Source organism: Perna viridis, chromosome 3, assembly GCF_037379345.1.
Source record: "Perna viridis isolate PV_CMFRI_1.1 ecotype Kerala chromosome 3, ASM3737934v1, whole genome shotgun sequence".
Lineage (NCBI taxonomy): Eukaryota > Metazoa > Mollusca > Bivalvia > Mytilida > Mytilidae > Perna > Perna viridis.
In genome coordinates this window covers 840,385-855,753 of record NC_142447.1, presented here as the reverse complement: position 1 = coordinate 855,753, position 15,369 = coordinate 840,385, and the positions used below count along the sequence as shown (strand labels likewise).

Sequence of the window (15,369 nt, the reverse complement as noted above, 5' to 3'; positions counted from 1 at the left end):
TTCTTTTCAACTATGCGTTTCGCCTTACTCCAATGTGCCTGATGATATGTAACAGACGTTATAATATATAATTGAAAGAATAACATATCTGCATTTGTTAATTTTTGAAAATAATCTCTGCTTCTATCAATAACAACTGCATGGTATTATTATAAAATTTTACATAAGGTGTATTGAAAGTCCATTTTCAATCTAAACAGATTATAAGCTTATAATGTGTTTTATTTAGGATCTATCACATTCGCAAATATGGGTATTGCCATGATGGAACCATCGTTACCCATATGGATGTATGACACGATGAATGCAGATGAATTGCAGCAGGGTCAGTATAAAAAAGTCTACGATTATGTAAGCATTAAAAATCAGATATTGAACTTATGTCGTCTACATCTCTCGTGTGCTAAACTTGTAGTAGATTTTGATGAAATTTTGTAGGGATGTTCGGTATCGCATATGATTAAATGGATTTATTGATGGATGCCAGCAGAGATAGATAACCAAACTTAAGACCTGGCAAAGTCTATATTGTGAGCTTCTTACAATAAATTTAGTAAATAGCAGTATTCTAACATCACGCTATTGGTGCACCTTAATGGGAGCTGTTAGGTAGAATCCGGTAATAATATCACGCTATTGGTGCACCTTAATGGTGGCTGTTATGTAGATTCCGGTAATAATATCACGCTGTTGGTGCACCTTAATGGGAGCTGTTAGGTAGATTCCGGTAATAATATCATGCTATTGGTGCACCTTAATGTGGGCTGATTCCGGTTTATAGATGTATCACGATTTTACCAATAACTAACCATCTACAGTTTAGTATAAAAGGTCAACATTTAACCAGATCCATATATAGTAATGATAAGAGGTTTTCATTTTTTTTGGTCATAATTTTGATTACTTTACTTCTCTTCTATTCCATCTGCTTTCTACTGTCAATAAGAAACTTTTCCGTATTTTCCGTAGTTCTTCTAATCTAATTTGTCTGCCATTTTTAAAATTATTACGTAGACAAAAATTTGTTTATTTACGTTTAATTTTGTTTTAATTTCTTTACTTCTTTTACAGGTATTGCATTTTTACCAGCTAGTATTTCTTACTTAATAGGAACAAATATATTTGGACCAATTGGCCACAAAATTGGCAGGTACGAAATAATTTAATCTCATTATTATTATATATTATTCATCGCTGTTACTTAAAAAAAAGACGGTACACCAAGATACAAAAACGTTCTTGGTAGAGATTTCTCATAATTTGTAAAAATAATTCCAAATAATCTTCCAAACATACCGAAGAAGTTTTTAAAATGCTGAAATATTTTATTGATAACATATTTTTTCAGTGTGGTGGACGCATTTTACAACAAACGGTCGGCATTCCAATGGGAAAAATGTGCTTCTCTAGTTGCTGACCTATTCCTTCACTCTTATGAGGCTTCCTATAGCTGATCTGATCCAAATGAAGGATAATCATTTAGCATGAATCTTTAATCTCAGTCTCCACTATATAGTTGGCGTGTTATAATTAAACAATCCTAGTTTCGGAAATTTACTATATTGCATCTACCCAAAGAACTTGAGTTAAAGATACTACAAACACTGTGAAGTTAGCCTCATGTCTTGACCGACCTTCACTGAAAGATCGATGGTAAAGGAAAACTATTGGCCAAATTATACGAAACGCGATGACTTTTCATTCCTTATTGTTAACTATCCTTTCATCTGTGGCAACATCCCTTCATCACCTGTGTATGAAGTTTTCGTACTAAAACTCATACGTTATGCCAGAGCTTGTGGTAACTAAGCAGACTTTTTGTACCGCTCAAGACTTCTCATAATAAAGCTTCTATAACATTATGAGCCCCTCATCAATCGTCACGGTATATCAATCTGCATAACGAAAACTGATTTGTTCCACGTGCCATAGTTCTCCTTTCCTCCTTCGTCTACCCTGGTCTTGACTTTTTTAACATTTAGCAACTCGGCGGGTGTTTCTAGGAAAGCAGAGGACGCTTACCTTACTGGTGCACCTGGTCCAAGCTGCCTTTTTTTTTAGTGGAGTCCGAGTTTTACTTTTGTTACTTTGTATGTACTATTTTGGTCATTTTTTATTCTTTGATGTGTGTGTCTGTTTTGCATGTCTGGTCTTTGTCCCTAGATTACATTCTTTTAATTTCCGCTAGAATCTTGGTTCCCTTGATCATTCTTTCGTATTTCTATTTTGTTTTATTTTCGATGTATAATTGTATAAAATTACATTTTATTTCAGGTGGTTATCTGCCCTCATTGGTATGATTGTAATCGGAATATCTCTTATATGTGTAAGTACAAATAGCTTTAAAGACTTCGCCATCTAATCATTATTGCCAAAAATATTTCATTTCAAAATTTCAACATCAAAGCCCCTTAAATGATAGACATGACAAAACAAAGAAGGACATTCTAAAACAAAAGACAATTTAAAAAAAAAGAAAGGTATCGGACAATCATCCGGACTCGAAGCAGGGACTCTTTTTTTATTTAAAATGTCAAATGTGTTGTTCATGTAACTGACAAAAAATAGATACGTCGTAATCCAACAATAAATAAATTTTAGATAATTAATCCGAATTGGTCAATTTTATCATCTAAATTTGATTTCATATATTCAAGATTGGAAGAATATCGTAAAACGTGAGACAAATACAAATGTCGTTTCTTTATTAAAGTGAATAATAAGGTTTAATTTAAATCTTCTTTGTTATTTTTCAGATACCATTCTCTAAAAATATATATCATTTAATAGCACCTAATTTTGGATTAGGTTTTGCCATAGGTAAGTTTAATGTATCTAGAAAATCTATAATTGTAAATGAAGCAGTAAATTCCGTGATATTTGTTGTGAACCATATTCTTACAGGACATTGTTATAATGTAGCAGTAAATTCCGTCAGTAGATTACAGTTATTTCTTAGGTTAAACTGTTTGAAGAGGACTGTTTGCACAAGTTAGATAACAACCGAACTTAGTATTTAACATATTCAATTCTTATCTAGCTGCTACGTTTTATGTAAATTTGAAATTCCAAGAAAATACACTTTTAATGCTGTTATCGTATGCTACAAAATACGAGAAATTTATACACAATATAGCATTACATGACAAAAAAGATTGTCTTCCTTGCATTGCATGGAAGACAAGAATCCAACACCTGAATCATATGAACTAAACGTGTTATACTGTCCAAATACATGTAGGTTTCAATAAACCGTTCCCATTTTCATTTATGCTTGCCAAATTGAAAGTTTATTCCTGTTTTGAGAACTTGTATATTTGCAGTTCTTCTTCGCTAATGTCCGCTGTCAGTCACGTTTCGAAAGAATCCCAAGCTAAGGACGTCAAAGGCTCTCGGCACCTTTTATACTTTTTATATTTCTCTTTCTCTCGTTATAGGTATGGTTGATTCCACCATGATGCCTCACATGGGATATTTAGTAGATTTGAGACATGTTTCTGTGTATGGCAGTGTTTATGCTATTGCAGATGTTGCTTTCTGTGTAGGTTTTGCTGTAGGTAAGTCAGTGTGATGTATAATACTAGTAAATGACACGGAATTTACAATGAAATAGTTTATTCAGAATTAATTGCGACAGTTTTATATTGTGAAAAGTTGATTTGTTTGATAAAACAGAAAAAGGTTGACATTTCTAACATGACGGGTGTGTGTTTTTGTCACGTTATCAAGTTGAAAATCGCATATATATTGTAATAACAAAATTGAAGTAGCATTTGCACTAAATAGTATTTAAATTTACAGTTTTTGAAGATAATGGATTTGTTAGTGACGAAAACAATTGTTTATGAAATTCTTTACGTCTTTATCAATAGTTGATGTTAAAAAAAATTCAGTGTTGTTTGTATCCTGAATACCAGTCAGTGCTTATCGATATAAAAGTCTTATTTCTTAGTTTTCTTTCATCAGATATTCACCAAAATCCTTTTATGTTTTACATTAATAACATTTAATTTCCAAAATTTCATAACCGTTAAGTTAAATATCCGCCCTGAAAACGTGTACTTTGAGTCTTTTGAACATTTGTCATGTAAAAGTTTTGATTCTTAGTAGAATTAAGTATTGCCTGTATTTGGAGTACGTTTACCATAATACGTTGATACTTTTGCATCACAAATTTACTTTTTTTTATTTCAGGACCAGCTTTAAGTGGTACTATAGTAAAAGATATGGGCTTCAATTGGTACGAATTAAGTTAAGACGGGGACTTATCGTTGTTTTCAAACGTACTCAAATTAGTTATTCTTAATGTTAAAAGAAAGACAATCCGTATTTATTTCATGGAACAAACAAAAACACTTTTCTCTCGTAAAATGGCATGACGATGATGAAATTTATTATATTCTTGTAGATCCACTAAAGTTACATAATCATTTATATAGCCATGCACCCATTGTTTTGCCTTAATTTTATTCGTTCTTTGTCTTACATCTTCACAACAGTATCACAACCAAAACAATCAATAACTTCTAGGTTTAATATCAGAGGACCGGATAATTTAATCAGAATATTGGTTTTTTTTTTATTATTAATTTAATGTCGCTGCATATGTTTTTTGTTTTTTATTTTAGGATGTTATGGATCATTGCAATTATTAATTTGCTTTATGCACCGTTGTTGATATTTATCAGAAACCCTCCCGGAAGAGAAGAAAAGATGGTAAGTTGTCAATATTGTATGTGCAAAGACAGATAACTCCAATGAGTAATCTTTTAAAAAAAGGTGTCAAAATGTCTTGATGGCAAATACATAGAGAATAAGATTTATTCTCCAGTATTTTTGCCTTATTTTTTGTTAAATATTTTATATGCATCAAATTATAAACAGAATACCAAGCTTTTTTTAAATTTTTGCTTGTTTTATGAATAATTAATCAATATTGTGTCAAAAAGTTGTAGCTGAAGATAACTTAACAAAATGGTATTTAAAATATTGGTAATGCCGAATCCGAATCAATTCTACACATACCTGCATATCAAATTTATATGACTATTTTATTCATAAACGTAAAATGGACAATGAAAAAAACAATATTGTCAAAATTATCTGATTTGTCATAAATGCATCTTTGTATTATTTGAAACGTTAGCAACCAGGAGTATGTCGAACGTTTTACAAAACCCATTGACATTTCCATATATCATACCTACGTTAACGGATGTAATAATAACCATTTACTCAGTTTAGGAAGCGTATTATTAACAAAATAACGGCAGTTCTGAAGTCCTAGTAAATATTACTATCAAAGCTTACATTATTCATTTTATTGGCGACGTCATAGTCGTTGTCATTGAAAATTGCCGATATCAATCAGTATCAGGCAGTAAACAAAGTTGTCGATCAATATTATTTTCTCTCATTTTGTTTTTCAGTCACTGATACTTAACGACAAGTGTCCAGTGCAATACGTGACGTACAACCAGACCGACAAAAGTAATGTTACTTCCGACGACGATCAATACTATGAAGATTACTAAAGAAAAGAACAAGATCAATCTCTAAATTAGTGGCCAGCTTAACCCAGATAATGAATGATCAAAGAAAAATACTTTGAGATTTAAAATTACAAATAAGTTAAATACAAGTTAATATCATGTTAAGTTGTTATTTGAACAATCTTACAACGTACACTATATATTATAAAACTTGGTAAAGTAGGAAATGCCTTCAGAATTGTTAAATACGATATTTTTTCAGTAAGGTACCAACAACGCTAAAGAAGTTAGGTTTAAATCCAGCCCGCTTCGTGCAATAGTATTTCAAACAAATAATATCAATTTACCTTTATAAAAGAAAGTGTAAAATTGTGATGTCTACATTGATGAATTTTTTGATATAAGGTAGATCGTTCCTATAACACTGCGTATACTTGCTTACTGACTTAACGTTCCCTAATCAATTCAAGTTCGATCTACCGTAGAGTAATGTTGTGTTTGGACAGCTTGTCTTAGTGAAATGTTATATGTATGTACTCGAATGATGGAGAAAATGAGAGTGTGAAAGCTGTATCCTTTATGGTTTGTTTAAATGTTGTTTTGGAGACCAGAATGATACACAAATGTCTTGTATTATATAATAAATTGTTGCATCAAGTTCTTTATCTTCCATTTTATCATTGAGATTCTTCTTTGGTCAACGTTCCAGTTAATTTTTTATACCTATCCAATTTGTTTTAATTGTTGTCTCCATGCAAACTACTCATCATAATACTTAAATAGAGCAGTTGCAGAATCAGATATTCCGAAAGGTCACGGGTGCTGATTGGCCTAAGAGTGGCTCCGCTCCAGTGAATTCTAATAAAACCAATATTAGCGAGTATAAGGTGTTGCCCCTCCCTTGGATCCAGGGTATCTAAGGGAAAGCCCCTATGTATGATATAATTAAACTGGTATTTCGGTAGTATCCAAAAAAGCTTACCATCACCATACATTTGTATACAGACAATGATTGTGTATTGACTTGAAAAAAAAACGACATACGGATACGGCTTACAATCAGAGTAATACACGAGATACTGCCAAGCGTTTTATTTTTATTAGTGTAAAATTCGTCTATCATATTTATTTCTAGTCAATATACTATTATTGTTTTTATACCACTATCTTAATCATTTTAAAATAAGTTAGATTTTTATATGACGTGTTTGGTACATTTCTTCCCCACCTATGGCCCCGATAGTGACGAAACGATTAACATATTTTCATGCAAGGGAAGGGAAGTAGGCGGAGCTGAAGTGTAATATACTGCCAATGACTGTATCTTACCAATAGATATGCATTTTGGTTAATCAAATTGAACAATTTCAGTATATATCTATTTTGTTTTCATATATATATGCTTTGGTTGTAATTAATGAGCTGGTCGGTTTTTAGAATAATATATGATTTACTCATCTTGGTCGTTTCATTTTTGAATGGTTTTGTGTTGCCTAATATTCAAATTCAAGACCCTCAAGTGCTGGTTCATTTTTAGTTATTTGTCCATACATACCAGATTTAGACTCTCTCTCTCTCTCTCTCTCTCTCTCTCTCTCCCTCTCTCTCTCTCTCTCTATATATATATATATATATATATATATATATATATCATAGTGTATTTTGCTCAGGATATAAACTGGAAGCTTAAATATGGTTCAGAACACGCTGCATGCGATTCAATACCTTCAAATTTTAGGCTTTTATTACTTAAGTTTATATTTTATATGCTATACTGCTGGATTTCCTTCAGTTTTTGGTAATTTCCTTTTTCTTGTTGTTCTGGTTCTTGTTCTTTTTTTCGATTTTACGAACGTCGTATCACTCTTCTTCTCAGTAGGTTCTTTTTTTGTGTTCACATTTACATTTTCAGCTGCAGGTTCTGTCATAGGAACTGCCGTCTTAGTTCTTCGCCTTGAAGTTCTTGTTTTTGTCCGTTTTTGTGTTGGTTGTTCTGTAGGTTGTGCCAATTCTTGTTCAGTCACAGGTGCTGGATTGACATTTTCAGGTTGTTGTACTACGCTAGCCTTCTGCAATTGAGTCTCTGGTTCTGAGGGAGTTTCGGGATTTCGATCTATTATTGATTCCGTATTGACGCTTTTTCTTGGATTTTCCTGTGCCGCATTTTTAGGAATGTTCTCAATTTGTCTTTTACTTAGAGGAGCAGAAGATTCTACAATTCTTTCTTCGGTTTTTGCTACAGTAGCTTCTTCAATGCCAGGCGCGTTCACATTAGAATTTGCTGCCTCTTGCTTAGAACTCTTTGTCAGATCCTCGGTTGTAGCAACAGGTTGGTTTGCAGGCAATTTTGGTTTTGTTACTGTTTCAGGTTGCTGTCTATCGTTTACCTTTTGCCTCTCTTGTCGGTCTGGTGGCGTTTGGTTTATTACTTTTGGGTTAGATTTTGGTGAGCTTTTAATAACGGTTTCCGGCTTCACTGGTTTTAATGGTTCAAAAGGTGTTGTTGTTATTTCTGGGGGACTTGGTTGTGGTGGAACTGTCCCTGCTTGATTGGCTGGTTCTGTTGGTATTGGTTGAGGTGTATGTATTCTTTTGAATATCGGAGGGTCTTTAGGTTCAAATGTCGGTATTCTCATCTTTGTGATAATACCTTTTTCCTCCTTGAATTGAACTGTTCCGAAATTAATCAATTTTGCTGCAATTCCATCAGTTTCGAAGAAGAATTCGTCTTTTGTCTTCTTCGGATACAAAATTAAATCAACATAGCCGAATTCAGCAATCAATTTATTGTTTGCGTCTGGCTCATCAAGGATAAACATTTCTATTTTACCATAAGCCGGATTTTCATAGACGCCCAAGTATTCATCAAGAGTTCTTTGAGGTTGAAGGTTTCTACTTATATTTGGTTTCGTTCTATTCCGTTTGGGTGGAAACCAAGGACTTGGGAATGAACAAATTGTTGTAGCATTAAGCCATGGAGTTTCTCCAAGATACATATCTGCTAAGTACTGGTGTAGGCTGTACCGATAGAAGAAGTCTTCATCATCACCGGACATAGCGGTATAGATACCAAGGTTCGTGTCAGGAAACATTGTTATCATGTTTTTGTAGCCCCATGAAGAACCCGTATGTGTCAGCATATTATATCCTGAAGTAAAAATCAAAGAATAGTACCGTAAACAATGTAATCACCTGCCACAACAATAGAATTTGCAAAATATAACTTTACATAATTGGATTAAATTATAAATCGTGTGGTCTGTTATTAAGTTTATGAAACAGGAACTTGAAACAAACAGTCGTCCACTTAAGTACTGTGCAGTCAGTTAACTATGGGCAAAAATATCACTTTTTTCCTCTCGGCGTAGACTTTTAAGGACGGTCAACATATATTACATCTCAAGCATCTTATTAGAGGGTCTGTATGAAAAAAGTGTAAATTCCATAAATAAAACGCCTCAATCAAACTTGCTTCAAAAATTAAAATATGTGTTTTTTTTTCAAATGAACCACTTAATTCTTATTTTGAATTTGTCTTAAGTTGACAGCTCTTTAATAATAAGACTATGCTGAACGTCTTCAATAGGGAGAACAAGAAAAAAGAGTTCCACCGATGATGTACACGAGGAGAAATCCTTTTACCAGACAACATCGTGAAAAAATCAAAACAATAAGAACCAAAGGAAAACAAACAAGGAAAAATCGACTCTTGAAAACTCTTGAAGGTTTTCCAAAACGAAATTCTTAAGTTCCCAAAGTAAAACTATCATTTTTTACCCGTTTTACCACAAATTATGGAACTGTGTCTACGTTTAGGCCATACTATTTTATTTTGACGTATTTGAATCATCCCTTTGCTAACACTTCCGTATTTTTGTCGATATTCATGACCGTAATAGGGGACAGTAGCTATCAAATTTTTAAGCGCAATTATATTTTTATATATCAATAGGAACACTACACCAGTTGATTAGTATCAAAATTCAATACGAGTGCACTTATTAGGCTTTAAAATGTATGATTAGTTTTTACCATACCCCTATAGTGTCCTGTTCTCCAGCCCATGGCATAACCAGTCTGACTAAACGTCTCGGGGACTTTTGGTTTGGTGAAGTATTTGGACAAGGACGATTGGGACAGGACGTTTTCCGGTTTGTGGGTATCTTCCAAAGCATCTGCCCTCATTATCCGCTTGTTATCTTTGTTTTTACCGTGGCTAAGTTGAAACATCATCCATTTACCCATATCAACTGCGCTGCTTAAAATGCAGTTAGCTCCACAAAGATCACTCCACTTTCTAAAATATTTAGCGATTCAAGTTTAGCATGAGTATTTAATAATCATAACCGTGCATATTTCAACAAGATGACCATTTAATTTCCTATACTTTTCATCGATATGCTATATCATTAAGTACCTTTCTGTGGTACCGATGACCGAATATTTAACTTCTCACAAAGGCAAATACGCACTGAACACAGGCAGGACTCTACAGGGCATCCAAAATTTGAAAATAGAAAAAATGTCCAAATTTTGGCAATGTTGTACATATGCTTTTCATGTCACCACCCTATCTATCTGCTATATTGGGTATACAAAACGACTCGTAGAATATTTCATATGAAACAGCTTTTATTATCTACGCACTTAACACGCTAGATAACTAATGTCCTTTTAAGATTGAAATATATGTATTTAAAAAAAATGAGTATAATCTTTTCAGTAATTTGATTTTCTTTTCCGCTAATAAAATTGATCAGCGCTATTTGTGATCTTGACATATTTAATGTTACAACCGCATAATCACTTGTAAATTAATGCAAATTAAATTCCCCATCGTACACTCAGATTTATCATTCATGTTTATACTGCAGAAATATTGTACAATGTCCGACGGAATCTTTGGAACTGAGTATCACGAAGTTGGTAGACCAGACAGGGCATTCTATTACGATGAAAATTGTAATTGTAGTGCAGTCCTGCATTGCGTCGAACAACGTAAATGTATTGATTATAAAGTTGACATGTTATAGCCATTTAAAGCGCTTATAAGGAAAGACAAACAACGACCAACAGAAAAGGTAATCAGATGTCTGAGTAAGTGTGTTTTCTCAGATTTCTTCGAATAAAGCCATGTAAGGAAGACGAAAACTGCCATCAAAAAAGAGAATAATTACTTATTGACATGACCTACGAGCTGAACCTAAATAGTTTATTTTTGTGGTAAAAGAAAGACAATCCTAATATATTTCATTGCAGAAACTTTAGTGTTTGTGTGAATAGTTTTAACTACCATTCTGTGTAAGAATCAGACAGTGGGTGGCACATCATAATTCTCAATTTGGTCTTTTTGCCTAAACTATATATTCAATACATCTAGAAAACAACTGAAAAACTATTTTAATTTCTCCGAAGCATCTGTGAGTAGATATTTTTGACTGCTTGTATAGAGAATTGTGCAGGAAGATTTCCCCTTCATTTTTCTAACAATGCATTTCAACTAAATTTGACCTATCAATTTATTAGAAAGGAAAACTTTACAAACACTTTGATGGTATTTTTTAATGGTATTAGGTGTAAATACTTGGATAGTGCAATAAAATCTCTGCGTTTTTTCCTTCACTTTTGATCACCGCTATAACCTTTGTTCCCTTGATTACTCTTCCACACCTTATATAAATTTTGTTTGATTCTTAAACGAAGAAGTTTATAAATATGTAATTTACGTCAATATGTGGTAATCCTCTTATATAAACTTGTATGGAGAGGTTCACATTATAACGAACTGGGTGAACGATCATTACTCTATCGGGAACCTACGTTGAGTGTGGGAAACCGTAAATTTGTATAAAAATAAGTTGTCAATGCAAGTGAGATTATGTGAACAACACATCACTACCCAATGCAGACCAACTAGAAATGATTGTGGTTCTACAGGCTCCAGAAAAAAAAACATGGCAATTATAATTTTAAACTAATAAATACCTACTTTGATAGTTGAAAGGGAACAGGATGAAGCTCGCCGTAAACGTCAAGATAACCCTGGGCTAATTCAATCATACTTTCGTTGGCAGTAGTAAAGAATCCAGATTTGGTCATTCCAATGGGTACAAAAAGCTCATCTGTAATTAAATCTTCGAATTTTTTTCGCCCTATCTTCTCTGCTATTCGTGCTGCTTGACCGTACATGATATTACTATAGTAGAAACTGTCTCTAAATCTTCCTCGAGGTCTCAGTACTTTGAGTCGCCTAAAATGAGTTTTGAACTTTTGTTAAGACTTTCGTCCTCGAATAAATTCAGATAATTAAGCAAAGAATCTGTAAGACAACGTAGCATAATAAATGTAATTCGAATTTAAATTATGTGTTTGCTTATATTAGTTCTGTCAATATTAATTACAAACTTAAATAAAATACACCTATGGTACAAGCTTAAATTAAGCTCTGTAACTTCATGAGAAGAAACAAAAAAGACATTGATAATCCAAACATACCAGTCGCCCATTTTCTGATAAACGTGTTTTATAAAGGACCTAGAGACTTCTACATGTTTCGAGTTTCAGTAATAAAATAAACATCTCTTACATTTATCATCACTGAAAATATTCTCTGATATAATGTAGTTTTGGATTTCGACCTTCCCATGACCTTTGGCATTTGGTTCTTTTGCTGCTGATGGGATGTTCTTCCTTGAAACATGACAACAGCATACCGAAAATTGCAATAGTTATATAAAATTGAGATTTTTATATTTAGTTTGGATGTAAAGGACATTCAGTAAAAAGATGAAGTTTCTCTATCGGGTAAAACTGTCACTCTTTCCATTCCACATTTGTTCGAATTCCCATATCCCATTGCCTCTTTTCTCTTTCCAAACTGATTTGTAATGTAGTACCCTGCCCGTTAAAGACTCTGATTGTACATTTCATGAAATTGATTTTTATCATTACAATAAATAAAACATTTTACGATTATTTGTTTATTATCAATAAGTGCCTTATTAATTCTTATTCCATAGGTTCCTTTACCAGATCCTCTATTGCTCCATGCGCACTTGCTTCATACCCCAAATCCTATTTTTTTAATAAATTTCTTTTACCCCATTCAGGTGCTGTACCTTATAAGATTCCTCCTTGTAAGTGAACTATCGAATCTGATGAAGTTATGCATTGGTATACCCATTCTGTGTGACAACAAATCTTTGATAGAAGCAAACTTTGATCTAAAGTACCCATCAAACACTGGGCTGTTACCATAGAATTCTGCTACCTGTGTGTTTAGACTGTAACTGAAATACAAAAAGGTTTGTAATAGTGTATTGCAATAATTTAGCCCCGCTGTGTCATTTTAATTACAAACTGTTTACCCTACTACGGCAACAGGTCTATGATCCCAGTTCTTACCTTACCAGTACACATGGTCGATGTTCCCTGTGATTTGTAACTTAACTTACGTCAACAAATTGTGAAATTAAATGGAACAACCTCATTATCAAAGTTCGTTGTATGTTGTAGTTTGTGTTTTAATATTTTTTCTACAATGTTTGGGGATTCAAGGGAAAAAGGAAGGAAGTAAAGGGGTCTCAATGCTAGTGTAATTGTCCATTTATTCTTAAAATACCTGTTATTTGCCTGGATTTATATAGTTTGCAGAAGTAAACAGAATTTACAGTTGGTGAGGTTCTAGAAAATAAATCAACATAATGAAATTTATTTCAAGGAAATAAATAAAATTATGGTAATTGATAGTATACAAACAGAATATATAACTTAACTAGCAATTTAGACTGACTCTGGGAAGAAAGGGACGCCAATACAGGGTTCGTTGTTGGTGTATAGGCGTTCTTAAACATGTTGTTGCATGCCTGGTCGTGAAGTTAATGTTGCAGCAGAACATAATGACTTAACAAGTTGAACAAGATTATGTTGCTACAAGTAATCAAGTTTTATGGTCGTCATGATGAATCGTGGATCGTTATGGTGTTTCCAACTGCACTGAGAACCGATTTGTTCACCGTATCAGTTTTCTTTTACTCTTTCGTTTGACTTGACATTTTATCAGCAACTCGGCTGGTGTTTCTAGAAAATCAGAGAACTTCTACTCTACCAGTGCATCTGGTTCATGCTCCCAGTTTTTAGTGGACTCTGAGTTGTTCATATACCTTTGTTTCTTTGTATGTGTTTTGGTTATTGTGTTGCGTCTGTTTCCCTGTTTTTTTTCTCTTTTTTGATTGTATTCTTTTGATTTTGGCTCAAACCTTGGTCCCTTTGATGACTCTTTTCAATCACAGCGTTGCATTTCCCGTTTTCAAACGCTTTTATCAACAAATTAGTGAATACTGCATATTACCAACGCAGTATTTAAAATAATAAACAGAAAATATAATGAATCCGTAAAGTTTGTTACAGAGCTATATTAAGAATATTTCTCTTCGGCCGACGATTCATACCAGCAGGTCCCGATGTAAGATAGGCCCCATTTAGCCTGCGTTGTCATTTATCCTAATTCACGTACGATTTATTTGAATAATTGGGAATATTTTGAATAGAATGATATTAGGAGCTGACTTTATACGTTAAAATTCGTTGTGGTTGATGTTATGACAAATGACCAGATGACAAAAACAAGTTTATAGAGTAAACTATCATCACGAAATGCATATGTTTGTTTATACCCTCTGGTTATGGCTGAAACACGCGTGCGCAGTGTGACACATGAGAAAAAAAATATTAGCTATTTGCGGCTTTAAACAGATTCAAGAATACAATGTATCTTATTGATATCAAAATGAAATTTTATGTTAACAAAGAATAACCAGGATTTGAGATTATCTAATTAAAGCTATGTCGTAAATGAAGAATTTTAAGGTATATTTGGATAGATAACAGATATTCTACATTCTTTATGCAAAAATTTTGGACGCCTGTCCGGTGTCATTTTGAAAAAAAAATCTATAAAGAGAGAAAAGGTCAAATCCTTAGATGAAAATTAATACTGTAATACCATACCAGACAAACTTTTTAATTGACGCAGGTAATATCCTGGCAATTTCAAAACATTGAAGCTATTATGACGTCACAACAAAATGTTTTATGCAGTAAGTGGCAGTATATCACGAGGTTGTAAATGTATTGTTATTAAATTATGACTACTCAATAAAAACAGCTCAGTATGGACACATTATCTTATCATAACAAAAAATGTAAAATGAAAAGTAACAGTGATTTAGAATAAAAACTTTTTAGTATTTGGTTTATCATATTTATTTCAATGATATTAATTGCAAATGCATTATACACTTACTTTACGTTTTTATCGGTGAGTTTAGCTAATAGAGTGCTTGTGAAAGCCTTTGTCAGTGAAGCAATTCCAAACAGAGTATCTTTATTAACAGGTTTCTTGCTTTCCAGAGACTGGACACCGAATCCGTTTGCATAAACGATTTGTCCATCTTTCACAATAGCTACTGATAATCCTGGATTGTTCTTACGACAAGCGAATGAATCTCGTATAGTTTTGATGATTTGACGAGTATCAGCACTGGAGGATAAATGCAGAAATACACAGAGAACGGTAAGAAATGTCAAGTATGATCCCGTCATGTCTTGGATGGAAGACACTCTGTTTGTTAATATCTAAATTTTTAAGAACTATTAAATCTGCTTCATGATTTCATTCCGCCAGAAGTGTAGTTGAAACATATAAAAAGACCAAGGGTCACCTCGCTTGTTTTGTTGAGGTATAATTAATATTCTGAATAAACACAACATGTCATGTTTCATAAAACTGAAACAATAGATGTTCTTTTATGATAAGAAAATTTCTATACAAACTTATGCTTGATTTTGTTTGTATATTGTATCCCAGCGGGGACAT

At 33.1% G+C, this 15,369-nt stretch overlaps 2 protein-coding genes across 5 annotated transcripts in view; one reads left to right on the top strand and one right to left on the bottom strand.

Moving 5' to 3' along the window:
• LOC148620567 (synaptic vesicular amine transporter-like) overlaps window positions 1-6,149 on the top strand; it is a 41,662-nt gene extending 35,513 nt beyond the window's left edge. For all 4 annotated transcript variants that reach the window (XM_088574226.1, XM_088574223.1, XM_088574224.1 and 1 more), the window contains exons 9-16: window positions 230-325; window positions 1,072-1,150; window positions 2,275-2,326; window positions 2,757-2,820; window positions 3,438-3,557; window positions 4,195-4,240; window positions 4,629-4,716; window positions 5,430-6,149. In XM_088574226.1, the coding sequence (XP_088430352.1) occupies window positions 230-325; window positions 1,072-1,150; window positions 2,275-2,326; window positions 2,757-2,820; window positions 3,438-3,557; window positions 4,195-4,240; window positions 4,629-4,716; window positions 5,430-5,534 (650 nt within the window). In that variant the 3' untranslated portion in view covers window positions 5,535-6,149. The remainder of the gene's footprint in view (window positions 1-229; window positions 326-1,071; window positions 1,151-2,274; window positions 2,327-2,756; window positions 2,821-3,437; window positions 3,558-4,194; window positions 4,241-4,628; window positions 4,717-5,429) is intronic.
• Window positions 6,150-7,214: 1,065 nt separating this feature from the next.
• Window positions 7,215-15,267, bottom strand: LOC148620566 (uncharacterized). The gene is made up of 5 exons (XM_088574222.1): window positions 14,797-15,267; window positions 12,611-12,781; window positions 11,482-11,742; window positions 9,530-9,789; window positions 7,215-8,640 (listed from the first exon to the last, which is right to left on the bottom strand). The coding sequence occupies exons 1-5, from the start codon at window positions 15,093-15,095 to the stop codon at window positions 7,262-7,264; spliced, it is 2,370 nt and encodes a 789-aa protein (XP_088430348.1). The 5' UTR covers window positions 15,096-15,267; the 3' UTR covers window positions 7,215-7,261.
• Window positions 15,268-15,369: the final 102 nt, after the last annotated feature.

Excerpts from the sequence above, each read along its gene's own strand:
- LOC148620566 (XM_088574222.1), bottom strand. The coding sequence starts at position 15,095 with ATGACGGGATCATACTTGACATTTCTTACCGTTCTCTGTGTATTTCTG. Across the intron at positions 11,743-12,610 it reads ACAAGGAGGAATCTTATAAG|GCGACTCAAAGTACTGAGAC; the intron begins GTACAGCACCTG and ends AACTCATTTTAG. Across the intron at positions 8,641-9,529 it reads GAGAACAGGACACTATAGGG|GATATAATATGCTGACACAT; the intron begins GTATGGTAAAAA and ends TTTTTACTTCAG.